The following is a 21,899-nucleotide window of genomic DNA, read 5'->3' as shown; positions in this document are numbered from 1 at the left end:
GATTATGACCATGACTCCTCATGTGAGGAAACTGCCTCAGTCACACAGCTGGCAAGTGATGCAGGTGCGACTCGAACCCAAATCCTACCAGTGTCAAAGCCTGTTCTTGTCTCTCAGAGCATGCTGGCTTCCATACGCATTTCATATTTTGGAAACTAATTTTTAATTCAAGAGTATTCAGTGACTTGAAAATTCGCCTCATGTTCTCCTGCATGTTCAAATAAACTTAAATTGTTTCACAAATATTGTTGAAATTCAAATCATTCATGCTTTTTTGTTCTCTCACAAAAGACATAAAAATGTCAATTTTATTGCTAAATTCTGGCTTTATGAACATAATGGCAACAGATATTTATGATAAAATTCAAACATAAAAATAAACCCACATAAATAGAGTTAATTGATGTTTAACAAAGGAGCATAAACAATGGAGAAAAAATAGTTTTTTCAACCAATGATGCTGGAACTGGGCATTCTCATGCAAAAAAAAATTAATAAATCTAGAGGCAGACTTTACAACCTTCACCAAAATTAACTCAAAATGAATCACAAACCTAAATGGAAAATGCAAAACCATAAAACTCTGGGAAGATTACACAGGAGAAAACCTAGATGACCTTGGGTATGGCAATGACTTTTGAGTTGCAACACCGAGGGCATGATCATGAAAGAAAGAACTGATAAGCTGGACTTCATTAAGATTAAAAAGTTTTGCTCTGTAAAAAACATGGTCAGGATAACCAGATGACAAGCCAACTGGAAGAAAATATTTGTAAAAGACAGCAGATAGCAAACTGTTATCTGAAACATACAAACAACTCTTCACACTCAACAGTAAGGAACCAGCCTGACTAAAAAATGGGCCAAATACCCTCACAGATACCTCAATAAGTAAGACATCCAGATGGCAAAACAAACAAACAAACAAACATATGAAAAGGTACTCCACATATGTCATTAGGGAGATGCAAATTAAAATAGTGAGATACCACTACACACCTGTTAGAATGGCCAAAATCTAGAACAATGACAACACCAAATGCAGGCAAGGACGTGGAAGGAACAGAAACCACTCTCATTCTTCGCTGGTGGGAACACCAACTGGTGAAGACCATCTGGTGACTTCATAAAAACAAAGGGGCTACATCGGAAGATCAGAATTCCCTATACCGCATGTGAGTTCCTATAATCATTAAGCCTGATTTTAACAAGAAATAAAACCAAGCTTATCGCTCTTTTGCATATTATTCTATTTTTTTCCCATACAAGTTAAGGTGTATCATTTTGGTATTCTTAGCACATTTAAATATAAGAAATTATAGCTCTCATTGTTATTCTTTTGGGACTTGTCTTTTTATGGTACAGTCATATCTTGGTACTCATGGACTTCAGAACTCATCAAACCCTGTACTTGTTTGCATTTGGACGAGAAAAAAAATGTTTCAGCACTGGCACTTGCTCGGGACTTGCCACACTTGCTAAATCTCGTATGCGTCAGTTTTGGTCCTCGTTGGTGTGGCACCCATCATGAGGTCTGGAATGAATGAACGACGAATACCGAGGTACCACGGCACTTTCTTGTTCTTACTATTTGAGGTTGCTATACGGTGCTAAGGGGAGTCAAGTCAAAGCCCACTAGAAAACCGAGTACTGACATGAAGTTAAATTAGCTGGAAAACTGCTCCACCCACCCATCTTTTTTCCTTTTTAAACGGACAGATCTACCCTTGGTCATGCCTCAGTCCTGTGACACCTCTGCCTGTTTCTCTCCAGAATGGACATGAAATGCCACCGACTTCTTCTTAACCCTCAAGCTAGCTATTTTGAGGCAACATCTGTGGAGAGAGGAGCATGCCATTTTAGAATTAGGTGATATGAGTTCAAGTTCTTATTTGACCATTTTCAAACTCTGGGCAGGTAATTTATCTCAGAGTTATTGTGTGTGAACTCAAGATCGTATTTAGCCTGCATCACAGAATACATGACACACAGTGATGTTTGATGAATAGTGATGGATAAGGATCAGATACCACAATCTGGATAAAAGAGTTTTGAAAACTATAAAATGCTATACAAATCCTTATTTTACAAATTCTTATTTTACAAATGAATGAAATAATGTAAATTTGTCCTAAACTTGCAGGCAGGAACCTGTATAATTGAGTGGGGCCCTGTCATGCAAACAGGAAAGCCTTCTGGCCAACCTGGATGAGGGCTTCCCTTCCTGCCCCAAACCACTGCCTTTGGGTGGAATCAAGGTGGCTGCCATTAGGCCGGGAAGTGGGCAGAGCACAGCGGCTAGAAACTACAAGAACAGAAACTTGAGGCTTGAAGTCGTTGTCCATGAGGTGTTTGGTTGGAGTTACACTTGAAACTGACTGGAACCAAAGAAACTGCAAGCCTACTGAGTTCCTGAAGGACCTGTGCAGAAAAAAGCATTATTGGCCCACATACAAAAGTCTGTTCTGTCTCTAAAGTAACTGAGTTCCCTAGTCTGCACTAGCAAGCAGGCTATGAAAGCTAAGAAGCCTCCTCTTCAATGCAAAACTTTGTGACTATGAAGAATAAAGGACCAAGAAACACTTTCCAGAAAACAGAACCAAAATGGCCACACGAGTAAAACAAGAAATGTATTCTACTTTCAATCTTTACCATTACTTCTCAGTGGGATTTGATCATTCCTTTGGATGACTGACTGCTTCGTGTTTTGTATTTTCTCCTTTCAGAATGAGAGTTTGTATTTTGGTATCCCGTTGCTGCTGCACCGTTTAGACTGGATACATGGAAGGCAGACACCTTGTCTGTGGGTTTACGGGTCACTGTAGCATGAAGAGCCATATCTGGATGTGAGGGAGAGGGCGACACACCCCATATTTCCATCTGCGTGCAGGAAATGTATGACATTTTAAGGTTGTCTTTCTGGGGAGGGATTGACTGTGTCCTCTATGCAAAATAAGAGTGTGCGTGGATATCTGGGTGGCCCAATCAGCAGCAAAGGTTAACATGAAGCAGCCATATTCTTTCCCTTAGGTTTCTTCCATAGCTTCCCCCGCTTTCTGGTCTGCTTATGCTTATTGAACAAAGAGGAAAATAATGAACCGGAAACTAGTACTTAAAAAATTAAAAATAGGTAATTAGGGTGAGCTCAATGATTTTCTCCTGCTGGTAGTTATTTTTTATTATTAAGTACATATTTGTTACCAGCCTTTGAACACTCCTCTTATGCATGAGACATGTCTCATCCTTCAGTTGTAAAAGATAGAATCGGCAAGTGTCAGGGCAGGAGTACGCGGCCAAGGTTCTGTTCGTCAGATACCACTGTCCCAAACTGTGCATCTGAAGCCACTGAAGCTAAGAAGCAAGGCACCCCAGGCTCCCACTCTACTGAGGCTAGTGGCCACAACACATTATTGACAGCAGGGGCCCTTTAGCAGCCGGCAGCAGTTCAACGTCAATGTTGACACTGGTGCACGCTGTGCTGTCTGCGCCAAGCAGAAGGGGTAGTTCGGTGGGGCTAGCGGTGCGGTATGGCGTGGGGCAACATTCCTAACCTCTAGACCTGGACCTCCGGTCTTTACCTAGAGACTCTGTGACCTACTCAGTATCTCTTAGTAAATAAATACCTCTTCCACCTAAATTGCTAGGATCAGTTTCTGTTGATTGCAAATAGACAGACTAAATAAAACATATTGCACATACATTTCATTTATAATTTATAATAGAAAAATATGGCCCTCGTTTATATGGAGCTCAGTACTCCTCGGCTTCTCAGTACTACTCAGGCTTCTAGGTGTAGCACAAAGAACGTATTGCACTCAACTACTCTTGTATCTGTAAGAATGAAAACAGTTATTTAATCGATTTTGTCCCTTCCAGCTCTAACAGCTTCTTTCAGCTTCATGATATGAACACAGACACCAACCAGTTACTTGTTCATTCATTCTTTCACTATGTATCTGTTAAGTACTTGGTGTAAGGCACTTTGGGAGATAATAAATATTGATTATATTATTTTACAAGTTAGTAATTGAGGCAAAATAGTAAATAAATAATGACAATCCAAGACAACATATTCTAAGTGCTATATGAGTAGCATTAAGTATCCAGAGCTATGCTGTGTAATAAAAGTTTTTGTGAATGATGGAAATATTCCACTATTCTGCACAGCCCCATAATGTAGTTACTAGGCACGTGTAGCTACAAAGCACCTGAAATGTGGCTAAAGTCTTAATTTAATTTGATTTCAATTAATTTAAACTTAAATAGCAACATGTGACTAATGCTTTCTGTTTTGGATAGCATGTGTTAGAGGTTCAGAAAAAGGTAAAAAGATTTTGAAATGGGATCATAAAGGAATAGTAGCCACAATAACACTACTTTACAATATCTCTCCAAGATAAGTACTATTATGTACATTTCACATAAAAATGGGGAAACTAAAGATCAAAGAAATTATCTTGCTTATTAGTTCATACAACTGGGAAGAGGTAGAGCTAGTATTTCAAACCCAGGTCTAACTCTATGCCCATTCACTTCTTCCTCTGCCTACAGATTTCTGAATACAGCTTCTGAAGATTTCATAGAGTGGGTGGGATATGAGCTGCATTTTGAAGGGCAGTTAGACACATATGTACAGTGAGAGAAGAGAGGGAAAAAAGACATGAACAAAAATCTGGAGGTGAAGAGCAAGAAGGCTTAACTTGAGTGATTTACTGTGTTCCTAAGGGTCTCAGAGGGCAGGGAATCCATCTGTATGTAAGAACCAAATCGTTATACTTTGAATGTCAAGCTAATGGCTTTATTTAATAGGAGATGGGAATCTACTGAAGTTTTTAGAAGGAGTGGTGTCAAGATCAAGACGATGTTTAAGGGAATTGACACAGAGGCAGTAAAGTGAGATAGGGATGGGAAGACCCACAAGGTAGAGAGCAGGGTGGGAGGTTCTCAGATGACTAAACGCAGCCAGCGTGGTCCTGACTGTCGGGATGATGAGTAGGACGGGGGGGGGGGGGGGGGGGGGGGGACGGACGGACACGGAAGAGTCTGGACGGAAGCATTTCCTTGATAGTGGCTGCCAGCTATATAGGTATGTTTCGTTTGGCCCAATCACTGTCTAAATTTTTTTCATTTAGGTGCCAATAGTTTAAAATGTAAAGATTTTAAGTAAATATCTAGATTTATATCTTCTCTTAGGGGAAAAATTACAGTAAATCTGCCAAGCCTAGGCTGATATTCAATTTGGCATCGATTACTGAGTATTTACTATTCCTCTGTGGACGGGAAAGCTTCCTCCAGCTTTTCAGAGTCCTTGCTTCTCCCTTTTTTGTTACATCTGGCCTATTTCACTGATACATGTTACCGCCCTGGCTCCTGATCTATAGGAGTTATAAAGGAAAAACTGATCACCAACATAGCTAAAATAAATAGTACTTTCATTGGAGTCTCATTAGGCAAAATCTAAATGTTAAGAAATGATACTTCAAAACTAGAATTGATACTATCATTTTATGTTAGTTTTTTCTTCAGTTGCTCAAACAGTATTATACATCCACAGCTGTAGGTAAACTCCCCTCCTCTCCAATCAAACACTAGTACAATATGAGACAGAATAAATAAATATACAGAACGATCTTGTGTGATCAACAATAAGGATCTACGTAAGAACAGCACAGAGCATGCTGTCATTACAACTTTCTAACAGGTTGCTTTTGTGAGTCATCAAATATAAGACGTTTCCATGGGAAAGCTCATTACTTGTTACTAGTTTTGCATTTAGTGAACATACTGAGGATGAAAGCAAACTGGGGTTTTAACTTGACCTTTGTAGTAAAGTTTCAAATTACGGGTACTGTCTGAACACTTGGCAATGAAAGATTCTGAATCTTAAGATTACAAAAGTAATACATGATAAGCACTCTGAGTGAAACTGCCATTTCATTTATTTATTTTCTTTAGCTCCAAAATCTTTTGCCTCACCTTATCTGCCTATACTGTCAATCCAATATAAAGACACGGTGCTATTGTTGAATATGGTATGGACTCATTTATGAAATGTTTAATTACATGCAATCAATCATAATCTAGGGAAAATAATATCCCCTAAGAAAAGATGCATATTTCGACTGGAACTGTCTACCCACGTCCTGCCCCCACTATTGGCATTGTGATGATATGCAAATCTATGGTCAATGACTTTTAAAAAGTCCAGATCACATATCATTTAAAATCAATATAAATAAATGGATATTGCATCTTGTCAGTTACAACGATACTCAGCTTGCAAAGAGCGGTAGGACACTATACCGTTATTACTGAGAGATAAGGGCTACCTACTGTACTAGGTATGATGCCTGTTCTCAGGAGGGTCACATGTCAGTGTACAGAAATGTTTTATTGTAGTAAAACATGGGCAAAATGCTAAGCTCCATTTTAATCAAACAGGGCTGCTTATTAAGAATTAAGTATATTACTTATCATACACAAAGATTAGAATAAGATGTCTGTTACACTTTTCTTACTGCTTGCCCAGCCTCTTAAGGAGTGGGAGAGAATTCCATAGGTCTTTCCATTACAGTCTATTTAGTTCCTTTTATATTTTCTCATAGCTTTACTGTCACATGCAAAGAAATTTTCCCCAGTTTTTCTGGTGATTTTTCAAATCTTTCTGTTTCTTTGATGATTTTCTTTAAATTTAATTTTCAAGCTAGTGGCATGCAAGAAAATTAAATGAGTTAATTTATTCAGGTAAGTATTATTGATAGGATACATTCTGTTTGATTTTCAAGCCATATTTTAAGTAAAAAGTAAACTGACATACAGAATAAAGCCAGAGGCTTACATACATGGAACAGACGGACAGATCTTGAATGGGGGAGGAGGGGTTTGGAAGAAATTAGCCAAAGAATATATGTGCATAGGCCATGGACACAGACAACAATGTGAAGGTGGGGGTGGGGAGGGCTGGGTTGAGGGGGAAAGAAGGGGGGAGGGGGACATCTGTAATAGTGTCAACAATTAAAAATAAATTGATTATTTAATTTTTAAAAAGTAGGCCCTAAAGTCAAGAAAGTCAAATTCATCACAAATGATATGTACATAGCTAAGGATAGCTAGCCCAGAACCACAGGTAACATTAAGATAGTCTCCGAGGAACCAGGTCCCCCAAGGGTTAGGAAATGCGCCCTTTTCCTACATTGTATGATCACACCGCCTGCCTCTGAGTCCACGGGCGGGAAGTTATGGGGTCGCTTCCCCTACTAAGAATGGTAGCTTGTTCCTTGACATGGTCTCTTCTTTCTCAGAATTACCTGTAATGTTTCAGACCTCGATATACTGGAATAGTCTACATTGGGGAAGCATATTCAACGTTTGAGCCAAGTAGTTTATATAGCAAAAATAATACCATAGGATTCACCAATAAACTCAGTAAACATAAAGTGTTAAATACAGTACAGTACTGTTATTACTACTTTTATTTATTTTTTTAAAGTTTTTTTATTTGTTTTTAGAAAGAAGGGAAAGAGAAGGAGGGGGGGGGGAATATCAACATGGACCAGCTGCTTCTTGCACGCTCCCAACCAGGGACCTGGCCTGGCAAGCCAGGCATGTGCCCAGATTGGGAATCTAACCAGTGACCCTTTGGTTTACAGGCTGGCACTCAATCCACTGAACCACACCAGCCAGGGCTGATTACTTTTATTTTAATAAAGTACTAAGAGATTAGGAGGACAGTTATCTGGAATATATCCAAGAACAATAAAGCAAAAACTCAAATCATATAAAAAAATTGCAGGCATACGAAAGATGCTACACAGACCAGCCAACAACCATAAGGTGCTTTGCCTGTAGGAACGCCCCTTGCCGCCTCACGGAAGTCAGCCCACTGAGATAACCCATGGCCATGTTGGTTAGCTTCTCTAAGTCCTAGTTTTCACACGTGTAAAGTGATGAAAATAATGACTTCCCTGAAGAATTAGTATAAAGCCTAAGAAATGTGCCACATAGAAGGTGTTCAATCAATGGCAACTATCATTATTGTACTTGTTGTTTTTTTTTAAGAATATAGCACATTACAAGAAAATCCAGTATAATAGTGAAGTAACAATACCCAGAGCAGTTAGGATTACAAACTCCAGAACCAGGTTTTGGGTACAGATCACAGCTCCACCACTTAACAGCTGCGGAGTCTGGGTAAGTGGTTTTCAGAGGTATGCTGGAGGCACGTGAGAGGCTGAGATCACCTGAATTCCTGTTTAATTCTCACTTTCTCAGGGCACCTTTCTCTAACTCCTAAATTAGGTTTTCTTACAGTCTTTTATTGCACTCTGTGGTTCACTTTTCTAACGCATGAACAGTTATAATTGCAGTTACTTCTATTAATACTTGCCTTCACTAGGCAGTAAACTCGAAGAGGGCAGGGAGCACATCCACCCACTTTAGGGACTACCACAGCTCCTAACACATAAAATAACCTCGATGCATATTTCTGCATGGACAAGTGAGTGAAAAGAACTTGGTCTCTCGATAAATTTCTTGGCACGTCTTCTGCAGAAAGGTAGTACGTCTGGATACACTGTACAAGAATGAAATGAGAGTATGGAGCTGGAAGACAGAGTATTTGAGATTATTTAGCTATCGCACAGTTTCTGAAAAGGAAAAATGGACCAGCTTTAAAATCACACTGGTTACCAGACCACTTCTCTCATTAGACAAGTTGTTCTCAATTGGTGTGAAATTCATGTTATGATGGACTTACCTTTTTTTTAAAAAAAATAAATTAGAGTGGGTTTCACAGTTATGACTATAATAACATGCTCCTGAGTAGGCTCATGAGGGTATATTATCCTCGTGAACTTCATGTGTCCTGCGTGGGTATCTCAATAGAAAAACAACAACAACAAGAAACCGTAGTGAAGCACCGCTCCAGGCTAGTGCTTTCTAACTTTTACAACTCTGCAGGGTGTACTGAAACACCCTCAAAAATCTCAGGATTTTTAAGGGTGGTAGGAGTATTGCAAAATCAAAAAAGAAGGTTAGGATTTCTTCTCTTGGCTGTAAAACGACAATGGAAAGACCTCTTATTTATGGGAAGTGCCTCCTCTCTAGTTACCTGTAAAGAATTATATATTTCGTTTTTAAAATGCTGGCTTCCTTATGGAACATTTTGTCTTGGCAACTCACGAAGCCGTATTATGGGACCGAAACCAGCTCCAATTTGTCCATGTGTAGATGTAGGAATTTCCTTAGGGAGGAGCCTGCAGGAGCCAAGGTTAAATGAATGTATACTTTACATTTTGAAAAATGTTCATATTTATATAAGCTTTTATTGCCTCAAAAAAGGCTTTTAGAATGGTTCTTTTCAAATCCAACAATTCCAGTTACAGCTCAAGGAAGAATAATGAGAGTGTGTCTGAAGCAAACTCAAGGCTGAAGACCTGGTACAAAAAGAAATATTGAGAAATGAGTTTATAATCATTTGCCTTATTTAAATATGCATTTTCAGGCATACGAGGTTTGAGTTCTAGCTTCACTTCTTGCTAGGCACGTGATTGTAGCCAAGTATGTGCAAATACTAATCTAGTACAGCCTGCAGCCGAGTGCATGGTTTGCACTGCTGACTTCCTGCGTTCTCGGGCTGACTCCTACCCACTGTCTGGGTACCCTCGGGCCAGTTTCTGAACCCCTCCCTGTCTCAGTTTCCTCATTTGTGAAAGGGGGACAGTAAAAGTATATACTGCCTCATAAAACTGTTGTGCGCCTAAGGGAATAAATACATGTCAAGGTCTTAGAACAGTGCCTAGCTAATAATCAATACTGAAAATCTTAGCTACAATTATAACCATTCATTTACCCAATTTGATTTTATAATTTCTTGTTTATATTTCCTGACTTTTTAACATTTAATATATAGAAAATAATTGAAATGTAAACGTACAAGCAAGAACAGCAAAGGATTAGTATAAAAATATAAAACCACGTTTGGGGAAGTTCCCTAATATTAACCTCTATTGCTCTATAGCACACTGACACTGCAACAGCAAGCTAGAGGAAACGGGGATGTTCTAACTAGCACATCACTCTGAGGTCCACTTTCAGACATACTGTTAGCAACCCTCCACCTTTCAGTTCCTTGCTCCCCACTGGGTAAAACAGAGAAAACCTTTATTTCTGCCTGTTCTTAGAGCAGGTAGTAGTTTCTTCAAATCAGGACTCACTACAGTTTTTCTAATAAGAGGTCACTGATGGTCACAGAAAGAAAAACAAAGAAGCAAAGTAAACCCTATTATATACAACAATAGAGTTTACATGGTGATGATGAATAACTTACTTTGTATATATGGGTAAAGAGGAACACAATTTACAACTATGCATATCAGTAAATTAATAAACAGTACCTCAAATGTTGGGATGCTATTATTCAGCAGTCAATTCTTACTTTGATTTACTAATTATATTTTTAGTTAGTCGTTAAATCTTAAATGAAAAAAACATATGACTTGAAACCGCTTTGTGAAGTTTACAACAGTGAGTCCCCTTCCCTGTTTTTCTCATTAGCTTAATTATAAAGGCATCGCTAGAACACCAGAGGTCCACAATCAATGGTCAGATTCACCGACCTGTGAACACAGTTCAGACTCCGCAGCACAAACTGCCGTCAGCTTTGTCAACCTTTGACCTGTCCCTTGTACCACCGCCCCCCCCCCCCATCCAGTTCTTCAGTTTTCACAGCTGAGACTCCTTTTTCGAAGTTTTGCCGCTACCTTTAATTTTTGAGCATTTCCGTCCTCGGGGTAAGTCTAATACCAAGACTGCGGTAAACAAAAACTGAGTGAGGTGCACCCAACAGGCGCAGCCTGCCTCCCGCCAGGATACATCCTCATTCAACTTCCAAGGACAACTGAACTTCACTAGGAAAGCGTTCCCCAAGCTGTCGCCTGGGGAGCTCTCCAAACTACCAATAGCCTGAACTTCTCCTCGGCTCCACTGGCGAGCTCTGGGGGCGCCCCCAGCACTGTCCCAGAGGGCGCGCGGGGCAGGGACACTGCTATTTACCGGTCAGTCTCTCCTGGCCAACCCTTCAACCACCGACTTTTCGAGATTCGAGTTGTAAACCCACAGAAATGCCAACTACAGTCTCACCTCCTTCCTCCTCCTCCAGGGAGTTCATGCAGGGAAAGTAGCCGGCCAGTGCCTCGAAGGAGGCGGTGAGGCTGCTCCGGCTCTGGGAGCGCTGCATGGAGCGCCCAGCTGCGCCGGGGCCCCCCAAGCCCTGCCGGCCCATCTTGGACGAAGTCCCGCTTTTCCCGCGGTACAAGATACGAGGCGTTTTGGCAGCTGGAGCGCGGCGACCGCTGCGCGCCGGGGGCGGGGATGGTGCCTCGAGACCCTAGGGTTACGGTCCCTGCCTCCCTGGCACTGCTGGGACCCGACGTGGTTTTCTTGGCTGCCGGGACCTTCACTTTGTTGGAGAGGAGCTGGGAAGAGGAGACCTAAGCGGTGGCAGGCGAAGAAGCGGTTGCTTGCAGTGCAAGTCCGAGGTCTGGCAGGAGGGAGCTGAGTATCCCGGAGGCTGTGGCTGCAGGAGTCTCGCCGCCCCCCGCTCTTAGGGAGATGCCGCTGATGCTGTGGTCCCCGCCAATCAGCAGCCGGAGGGGGGTGAGGTGGGGGAGGCGGCGCACGGCGGGCTCCGGGCTACTCGGCTCGGATTAGCTTCAGCTGTCTCCTCTTCTTACCCTCACGCGAGGTTAAGGCCAAAGGATCGTGATTAATTAGATACAATTACTTCAGGCATCACAGATGGGTCATAGAAAAGGCGCATTTTTGATAGTAACTTTCCCTTTCCTCAGTTTCACATACAATATTAACATTCTTTAAGCATAGCCCGGAAATACTAGAATTTCCCCTAAAGCATTACACGAAGGCTTCCCAGTTTTTAACAAGTTCCATGAAAGCCGAAAGAAGGGTTAAAGCGTTCACTTTTAGCTTTCTTTTATGAAAAGGATCAACAGTCAACAGAGGGGAAAAAAGTTTTTAAAAGAGCCTGAAAAACCACGAGCAATAAAAAGTACTAGGGTATTTATTAACTTTGCTTTCATTTTATGAATTTCTAATGCGTTCTTTCTCCAAATTAAATACTCTGCTACCTGTGTTACTAAGAATGACAATGAACTCCGTAAGGCTTTAACATCTAAATATAAGGTAACATCTTCTTAACAAGAATTTGGAAGCAACACAGGTACATCAGAAACAAAACAGTTTATGTAAGTGAAATAACATGTCCCATTCTGCAAACTGCAAATCTCTACCCCAGAACGTAAAGCAACCGTACTTCCGCTGTCCTAGGAGTCAGAAGGCTGCCCCACTTCTTGTAACTTTAGCCAAGTCACTCCTTCACTGTTTCCTAACAAGTAGGGGCAGGCAAGGTAGGGTGCAATGATCCCAGTGCTACCGGAATCACGGCTTGATTGTTGAGTATGTGTAGTAGGGGATTTCAAACTATTTTGTAGAATGTAAACTATATAATCTAAAATGGTTCTTTCATACAATAAGAATTTCCTGAGTAGTATATATGTACAAGTTCTTTACTTGATATACTGAGAGATTCAAACACTCATTCAGTTAATATTAATTAAGCTCCTAGTATATGCCAGGTACATGTGTGAACACTTAGGACACAACAGTGATCAAAGCAGAAAAAAATCCCTGGGAGCTTACATTCTATGAGGGGGAGAGACACAATAAATCAGTAAATTATATAGTGTTAAAAAGAGATAAATGCAAATGGAAACAAGTTTAATTTAAAGGGTATGGGACAGTCTGCAATTTAAAAAAGGGCTGTCAGCATGGATGGACTTGGAGAACATCATGCTAAGTGAAATAAGCCAGTCAGAGAAAGACAATTACCATGTGCTTTCACTCATAAGTGGGATATAATGAACAAACTGAACTAACAAGCGAAACAGAGACAGACTCATAGATAGAATATCTACGCAGGCAGACGGGTCAGGGGAGGGGGGCGGGGTGGGGCCCTCAGGATACAGCAAAAAGAAAAGAAAAAAAAGAACTCCTGGACACTGACAGCAGTGTGGTGAATGTAGGAAGGGCAGGCAGGAGGTGGGTGAAAGTGGAAAAGGGTATGGGGAGGATAAAAGGTAATGGAAAAAATACAATAATAAATAAATAAATAAATAAATAAATAAAACAATACCAACTATTGTAAAAAATATAAATCCATAATATTAAAAAAAATAAATGAGCTGTCACAGTGGGCCTCATTTACTACATTTGAACAGAGGTTTCGAGAAGCTGAGGAAGCTAGCCATTCAGACGTGAGGAACAGAGTGAGTCTAAGGCCAAGAGAACCAACCTGCAGTGCAGTGGCCAGGAGGTGTGACACCGGTGTGGCCACGGACTGGACCGGCAGAGACCAGGGCAGCAGAGTGAGGAGGACAGGAGATCAGGGAGGGAAGGGGCTGAGGCGGGGACAGACCACACACGGTTTTCTAGGTGTGCTCAGGATTACAGCCCTCGAACATCACAGTTTACAAGGTACAAAAAGGCGTGTAAGTACTAATCCTTTCAAATCTTTATAAAATCGATACCCTTTCAGTACAAGGAAGATTACCATCACATAATAACAACTTTAATTGCTCAGACAGGATCATCCAGGTTTTCTGCCTCTGTTTCTCTGAGAGGCTTTGTATCTTCTCATTTGCATTCCTGCAACTCGGTCTCAGTTCAATTTCCTGTTTATTATTCATCTTCCTAAAATATCAGCATTACAATAGAACACTGATAAAGCCAGAAATGCTATAAATGCTTTTCCACACCTTATTGCTTTGATTCAGAGAATGAAAACTTTCCTATTAAGTAAAATTTTCATTATAAGAAGGAGAATCAAAGAACTTTGGAAATTAAAAGCTCTTTATTGGCCATCTAATTTAAAAAAATGTAGTGAGTCATGACAATAACTTATTAGGTTCTAATCAATATTTTTAAAATAAAATGAAATAAAATTATCAGACTGCAGCCCCTGCACTCACTCATCAATCATAGTTCTGTTTTCTGATTGTGTGTGTGCACGGGCACCTGTGTGGGTACTGAACTATGATCAAGAGGAAAGTACCAAGAAGAGGGTAGGGAAATCCTAGAAAAATAATTTGGCCAGGACTGCAAACTGTTATTTCGGCATCCAGGGACACGATAATGATGCTGAAAGGCATTCTGGAAGGGAGCTCCTTGGTCTCTGTTAGTGACTGAATGGGGATAGGGCACCTAAGAACGGAGTCAGTGGCTGTGACTGAGTAGTTTGGCCAGCCCTCTCGGGCATTATATGACGGGGTTTTATACACCGAAAACAGATCAGTCTGGAATCCAGATGCATCTATGTCTACATGAGCATCACTTCTCTCTAGCAGTTTCGGAACAAGGTTGCCCTGGGAAGCCTTCTGACATTTTTTCCTATGATTAGGACCTTAGAGATATTGATAAGTGATGAAAGAATCGCACAGGAGGAGTAGGGAGAACTAGAGAAGACAGAAAAACAATCACCTTATTTGAGGAAAGAGAGCTTTAAGGACAAAGAAGAGTGTTACACACAGGTGTCAGAGAGACGAACCACAACGATGGCCAGAGACCTCTGGTCTTCAATAGCCTGTGGAATATACTGAACCTGTTGAGAAAATTTACAATTCCTTTCTTTGTCCTATGTGCAAACATTGTTTACCCATGTATAATAAATATTATATAAATAATATTTCTTGCTTATATATTTTAAACAGTTTATTTATTATTCTTTACTCTGTTCTAGGTACTATCATCCCCAAAGAAATCTTAAAAAATCACATAAAATATAAACTACTGACAAAAGATTGGAAATGTTATTGTTCCATACGAGAATATACATTCAAATTGGCTTTGGATGTAGTTCACAAATGATGGTCCACTATACAGTTTCATTAACTCCAGGATCATTATAATCCACAGTATTCACATTATTTCAACTTACTTATTCACTGAAAGATTAAAGTAAAATGAGTCATAAATACACACAAATTGCCTTTTAAAAGCAAAATATGGCCTTGAAAAAGATTTTACCACTAAATATAAAAATAATCTTTTTGAAGAAAAGATATATAGGGATAACTTGCATATAGTGTTGTAGCATTGTGTTCGACGAACATGAAACATATCGCACCAACTATGCTACTTCCTTCTTACATCAACCCTGAGAATGTCATCGCCATTTCTTCTTTATAAATGAGCTAATAGCAAGTCAACAATATAAAATGACTTGCTTAACCATGTTAAATTAGTTTACTCCTGAAACAGGAAGGCTTGGTCACTTAAGTCAATACACAAAAAGGTCATTTCTCAAAGAGGTTACACAGGGTCCAGAACACAGACTAGTTCAATCGGGAGCATGGTGGTGCCTTTGGCAGTCTTGCCCTTCGCTGAGCTAGAAATGGTGTAGGTGATGAGAATGCCAACTACTAACAAGGGGAAGAGAAGAGGAAGTGAGTCCCTCTGAGAATTAGCAGAAAAAACAAATAGCAGCCCCCTGACGTGGATATGCTAAAAAGAAAGAGAAAAAGTACTCTTCTTGCTTGGTATTCTGCCACAATATAGTGCTTTCCAGTCAACCTGGACGTGGCTGGTTGCTGGGAAAGCTAAGAACTGCCCCAGGTAGATTACAGAACCATGCTGCAGACTGACCCAGCTTTTTCCCTCTCAATACACATTTGTTCTTGGTAACATGGGGATTTGTCTCAACCTCAGTTCTCACAATGTCAATACCTTTGCCAATTTGGACTATTCCTCTTTATAGCAAATAATTCTATGCTAAATAAAAATATTTGTGGATATATTTTGGTTTATTTTGTTTAAACCAAGTCTCAGAATCCTAAAATTTATATATTTTTGCTGTAACAAAATATCTTTGCATTTAAGTCTTGAAAGATAAAATCTACATAGTCAAGATTTTTATACTGACTTCAAATTGCTAAAATTATTTAACAGTCTTGGGCAATTACGCTTGATGTGAATATGAAATTAAAAATATGCAATCTTTTCTCCCATCCCCAGATTAATGTCAATATGGTGCAAATAAAGTGTAAGCTTTTGTGATTTCAGTTTTCAATAGTATTTTCTCTATTTACACAGCAGATTTTAAAGGTGAACAGCAGATGTTATACTTTAGCAGTTGGTTAACCCAAGTCAACAAAGTTAACAAAGTCAAAAGATGTTTAGGGTATGAGATGATAAAAAAGAAAGATTAAATTATTATTTATATAATGAAATTTATTATAATATTTGCCTTTATCCTATAACAGGAAATGTCCATGGAAGACAGCAAAATAATTAATTGATTAGGCTAAAAAATAGTGGTAAGATTTGACTGAAGAATGAAGGGGAAAAACTCTACAGATCAAAATTATGAACTCTAAAAGAAGAGCTAGACAATATAGGGAAAGAATTAATATTAGAGTTCAAATTAGTATTATTTGAGCTCTAATGATATTGATTAAACATTAAATCAATATTAACTTGAATTCTAATATTAATTATGGCCCCTTAAGTACAACAATGGTGATAATAATGTTATATTCTTCATACACTTTGCCTCATTTAACCTTCATAAGCGCCCTGTAAAGTAGCTACTTCTCATTCTACAGACAAGAAAAGTGATTATATTAATTCAATAAAGATATGTTAAGTGCCTACCACATGCAGGACACTATTCTAGCCGCTGGGGATACAACACGGAACAAAAATGGACAAAGGCTGTAACCCTGATGGATCGCACGTGCTGGCGGAATAATTTCACAGTTACACCCCACTTACTACAGACCGGGCCCTTCTCTAAACAACTTTACATACCAGCTCATCAACTCATTTCATAAACACACAACCCTATGAAGGAAATATTATTGTTAACATCTTCATTGTGCATATGAGAAAACTGAAGCACATTGAGGGTTAGTTTCCTGCCCAAAGTCACATATGAAACCTATTAATAAATAAAATCAGGATTTAAACCCATAAAGTTTAATGCCCAGTGTTATAAACTAACTTGTCGAATGTTATAAGCGGCAAACCTGAGACTTGAATCCAGGTGCTACAATGCTCTCACTACTAAGTGACACTGTGCAAGGCAACCCACTGACACCGACAAGGAGGCCACGGGCCTGCCAACAAGAACAGTTTGCTCATCTGTAACAAGGAACTTTTGGCAAGAAGTAGTTCTTTTTACTATTAGCAGGGTTTTATTATTTGGCACATTTACATAAATCTTCATGTAGCTATCATCAGGAATCCAAAGCTTTTACTAATGTCCTCTAGATGTTTTAGAAGTCAGTGTACAAAAAAAAAAGTCAGTGTAAAGATATGACATCAGAAAGAACCACGTGAATTCAGCCTCCAGAGAAAACAGTAAATATACAGTCTTGAAATTTGTGGTTTATTGGTACTTGGCCACCCCCAAAAGTATATTTCCAAAATGAAATGGGGTGAATCCAATCATAAGCCAAACATTTTGAATAAAAAATACCAAAATTTAGAGAAAGAATGTTCATACCTTCTACATACATCTATACAAGTTTTAAAACAGTCATGTGAAATACCACTTTCAAAGAAAAACAAAAATAAATACTCATTAAACTGAAACAATTTATTACACTGATAAGATTAAGCATGATCCAATGCTAAGTTAAAAGATCTTCGAATGGACTAGAAAGAGTGACATTTAGAGAAACTTGTTTAGGACCAAAGGAAAGAGAGGAGCACAGAATATCAGTGTGTTTCAGTCATTCAGATATTTCCTTTCCAAAGCACGATGGCCCTCACACTGGCCTTCACTCCCATATGCACTGAGACAGTTATTGAATACCATCTGTCAGACTAGCGGGGTCTGTGGGTAAGGTATACACAAAACATGGGGTCGGCTCTCAAGGAGCTCAGTCTGGTGGCAGGAGGTAGGGAGGATGACACAGACAAGAAAGGCAAATGCAATATAGTAGAATACGCAGTACTACATTTGTGATAGGCTGTAGGCACTCCGGTGACATAAAGTCAGGAGAGACGAACTCAGCTTAGATGGGCTACATAAAAAGGCTTCGCAGAAGACAGCCACTTGAAGGATGCTTGGTAGGCAGAAAATAGGGGTGAAAGGAACTGAAGACAGAAGTCTCTCTAACCTGACCACAGTAACTACTACATATGCCTCTTCTGGATCTTTGGGCGTGGGTAGGGTTGGGGCTCCTCACGAGGGTCTCTCTTTTTCCAGTCCCTTAGGGAGTGGTAGTAGCAAGGATCACTTCCAAATTTGAGAAAGTCCCTGCTCCAGCATTCTGTCCCACTACTCCTACCAATGATATAAATGTGTACAGGGTCTTCACAGTAATGTTAGAAGAACATTCTCAAACATTTGAGAGAAAAAAAATTCTTCTATTGTGATTCCCTTGAAATTCTAGATGATTATCACCTAGAGACTTCATATATTATGAGATCAATAACACTGTAAGATTTTGCGAGAGTAAATATTCTGCTCAAATACACAGTAAGAGCTAAAACTTTTGTGTAAGTTTTGGATACCAATGCCAATATCTATGAAATATTTATAAAAAATATACGATTTAAACTGCCTTATTGACTCATTATTCATTTATGAATCCACTATTCATTTACCCCTTACACCACAGTGTGACAGGAATAACATCAGCTTTGCATGGAAAGCAGAGGGATTCCCTTAGCCACTATTAAGTCTAGTTCCTACTTGCTCCTGTTTCTTCTTTTTCTTTTTTTACTGGTTAAGCTTTATACATTCACTTCAATATACATGGCAGTAAAGAATTCCTTTTTTTTTAAAGATTTTATTTATTTTTTTAGGAGGGGAAGAGAGGGAGAAAGAGAGGGAAACATCAATGTTTGAGGTACACTGATCTGTTGTGGCCTCTCGCACGCCCCCAGCAGGGAACCTGGTCTACAACCCAGGCATGTGCCCTGGCTAGGGCACTGAACCATATATTGGTTGGATATCAATGGTTACCTGGGGGACACCCCCCAAAACCGGAAGTATCTTCTGGAGATCAGGCCCCTTGTAGTACAGGCTTCCCCTGCTAGCTGAGTGTTGTAGGAACCCATCTGTATTGAAGTTCCAGCTGCCATTGTTGTGAGAGGCTGTATTTAGCTTCAGTGATTTTTTTGGGGTGGGGGGGAGACTCTTTCACTGCATTTGCCCATTTCATGATGAGTGATTTACGAGTGCACCTGCCCAAACACTGTGGTGAGTGTTCAGCCGTTTTTGACCCAAACCAGCATGACCCCCATGCCCCACTCTCCCTATTCACCCGATCTTGTCCCTATAGGCTTTTTATTTTGTTTCCCTGGGTGAAAAAAGATCCTCGAAGGGAAATGTGGAAGAGGTGAAACAAAAAGGTGTCAAAATTGACGAGTTCTTCAAAAACTATTTTGGGCAGTATAAAAAACATCTCGATAGGTGTATTGCATCAGATGAAGAGTACTTTGAAGGTGACCAAAGTTTAAACATGTAAAAATAAATACACAATTTTTTATAAATAATTCCATTTTGGGGGATTCTCCCTCATTTATATTATGTGATACATTGCTAACATAAAATTAGAAAATGTAACACTTTTCGTAGATACTTTGACTTAACTGTCCATTTGACTTTCCCTTAACTGTCCCTTAACTTTCATTTCCAGGCACCTTGCTTTTCATTTTTTCTGAAGGCAAAAGATTTATAATAAAGTCATTTAAGGCTGTTACGAACCAAAGGTAGTAGAGAATAGGGATTCTGTCAAAGCATTAAAAACTGCAAGATTTTAAACAGCATTTTGCCAACCCCTCCCCAAATCTTGAAAAATATTCATCTTATACAGATGTAGGACAAACATCACCTAGACTGGGCATAAGTGAACCAATGCCTGAAGGTAGTTCTAGTCACAGCACAGTGTACTTGGTAACCAGTGGCAACTGTGTGCTTAAAAGCACAGTCAGCAACTCATCATAAGCAGACTCCCACTCAGGCACTCTGTCAAAAAATGTCTTATAGCGACAGTCTGTCTGTCTTGTGGACATGAAACTTCTTGTAGGAAATAACATAATAGAAAATAACAATACAGATTAAACATATTTCCCTCTTAAAATGCAATTCAAAATGGTTCCATCTATTATAATATGCTTTATTTATACTCCCACAGTAAGGAGAGAAGCTCAGGTCTTAAAAAGAAAAAGAGGACTATTCCCCTGGGAAAACAGTAGGAGGGAGAGGTACTCTAACCAATATAAGTAATTGTAAAGAAAGGCAATCAATACATGTTCCAGGCAGGGGATTATATTGTAAGGCTTCTCCTTGACTACTGCTTTAGAATTTGGATTCTTCTGTTTGGCAATTCCTACAATTCAACCACCTAATGAAGTAGTATTTCAAATCCCAAACTCCTTCCCCATACTTGACAAGAAATTGTGAAAAGACATTTGGGGCTGAGCTGCAAGTCTTCATGTATGATTTACAGTTAAAAAGTAACCAAATAGCCCTGGCTGGTGTGGCTCAGTGGATTGAGCACTGGCCTACAAACCAAGGGTTGCTGGTTTAATTCCCAGTCACAGCACATGCCTGGGTCATGGGCCAGGTCCCCAGTAGGGGGCGTGAGAGAGGCAACCACACATTGACATTTTTCTTCTCCTCTCCCTCCCTTTTCCTTCCCTTCCCCTGTTAAAAATTAAATAAAATCTTTTTAAAGAGTAACCAAATATGTCAATACATGTATTATATTAAAAATCTGCCAACACTACTCAAAAAGCTTTTCTCTGAAAATGTTTATTTATAGTCTATCCACCACTATTTGCCAGCATTTGGACATAGAGAAAACATGGTATAGAATTTTGCATTCTTTTATTTTTCTCCTATACATTTTTTATTCTTTATGATCATCTGGCATTGATCTAACGTTTTCCAGCTTGCAAAACTGTGAGAAATTAAATGCCTTCTGTTTAAGCCACCCAGTCTGTAGTGTTTTATTACGGCAGCCTTGGTAAAGTAATATAATATGCTTTGAGATAAATTAAGTTGCCCGTAATCTTTATTTTTACATTGCTTTCAAGAGCTTTCACCAGTCTCTTTTCTAAAAATTTAAATAATTTACTTAGCATTATGTAGATCTATTCTACATTTTTTAACATCCCATACAATTTTGCTGTCTCAATAAGCCATATTTTTTTTGTCATGGAATTTTAACTCTAAAGTGATTTTCCATAAATCAAATGGTATTTTCTAATTACTAATTATTTTTACTGTTTTAAAAACTGATGTTTCTATATCAGTGGTGGATATTATGTATGCTTCCAGTTAAAACAAACATGAATTATTTATATAGTCTTTTAAAAAACACAATTGTCACTACATTTTATTTACATAAACTTTTAAGTTTCTTAAGGGCAAAAATTTTATTTCTTCTTGATTATTATTAGAATTTCCAGAGCCTATCACAATGATCAGGGCTTAATTTACCATTTTATCTAAATAAATTCTAATAAAGGAGCTGTTTGTTACCAACAGGCTTACTCTATTCTTTTATTTCATTATTGTTTAAAAGAAAATATTTTAAATTAAAACTGCTAAAATCAGCTTCTGTGGTGAATGTGAATGAATCATCTGACTACTATTACTGTGAATTGTGGCTTTTAGAGTTGATTTTTCTTCATTAGCATTCTAAATCATTATTCACAGATTATAATTTGTGATATTTAAAATGCTCTACAAATGCAATTATAGCTTATCCAATGCACCAAAGCAAATGAGGGCCTGAATACATCTTTCACACCTCCACTTACTAGGAAGCAAATCAAAATGTTTCTTGCTTTCATCACCTGAAGTGTTT

General features: G+C 39.1%; 1 protein-coding gene across 39 annotated transcripts in view; it reads right to left on the bottom strand.

The window, feature by feature from the left end:
• RIMS2 (regulating synaptic membrane exocytosis 2) overlaps positions 1–21,899 on the bottom strand; it is a 463,509-nt gene that overhangs the window by 16,600 nt on the left and 425,010 nt on the right. The window contains exon 1 of one of the 39 annotated variants that reach the window (XM_028533590.2): positions 11,140–11,646. The exons of the other annotated variants lie outside the window; for them this stretch is intronic. Within the exon in view, the coding sequence (XP_028389391.1) occupies positions 11,140–11,281 (142 nt within the window). The 5' untranslated portion in view covers positions 11,282–11,646. Of the gene's footprint in view, positions 1–11,139; positions 11,647–21,899 lie in introns of those variants that run through there. 39 annotated transcript variants of the gene reach the window in all.

Source organism: Phyllostomus discolor, chromosome 7 (genome assembly GCF_004126475.2).
Source record: "Phyllostomus discolor isolate MPI-MPIP mPhyDis1 chromosome 7, mPhyDis1.pri.v3, whole genome shotgun sequence".
NCBI classification, from domain to species: domain Eukaryota; kingdom Metazoa; phylum Chordata; class Mammalia; order Chiroptera; family Phyllostomidae; genus Phyllostomus; species Phyllostomus discolor.
This window is presented reverse-complemented; position numbering and strand designations above follow the sequence as displayed.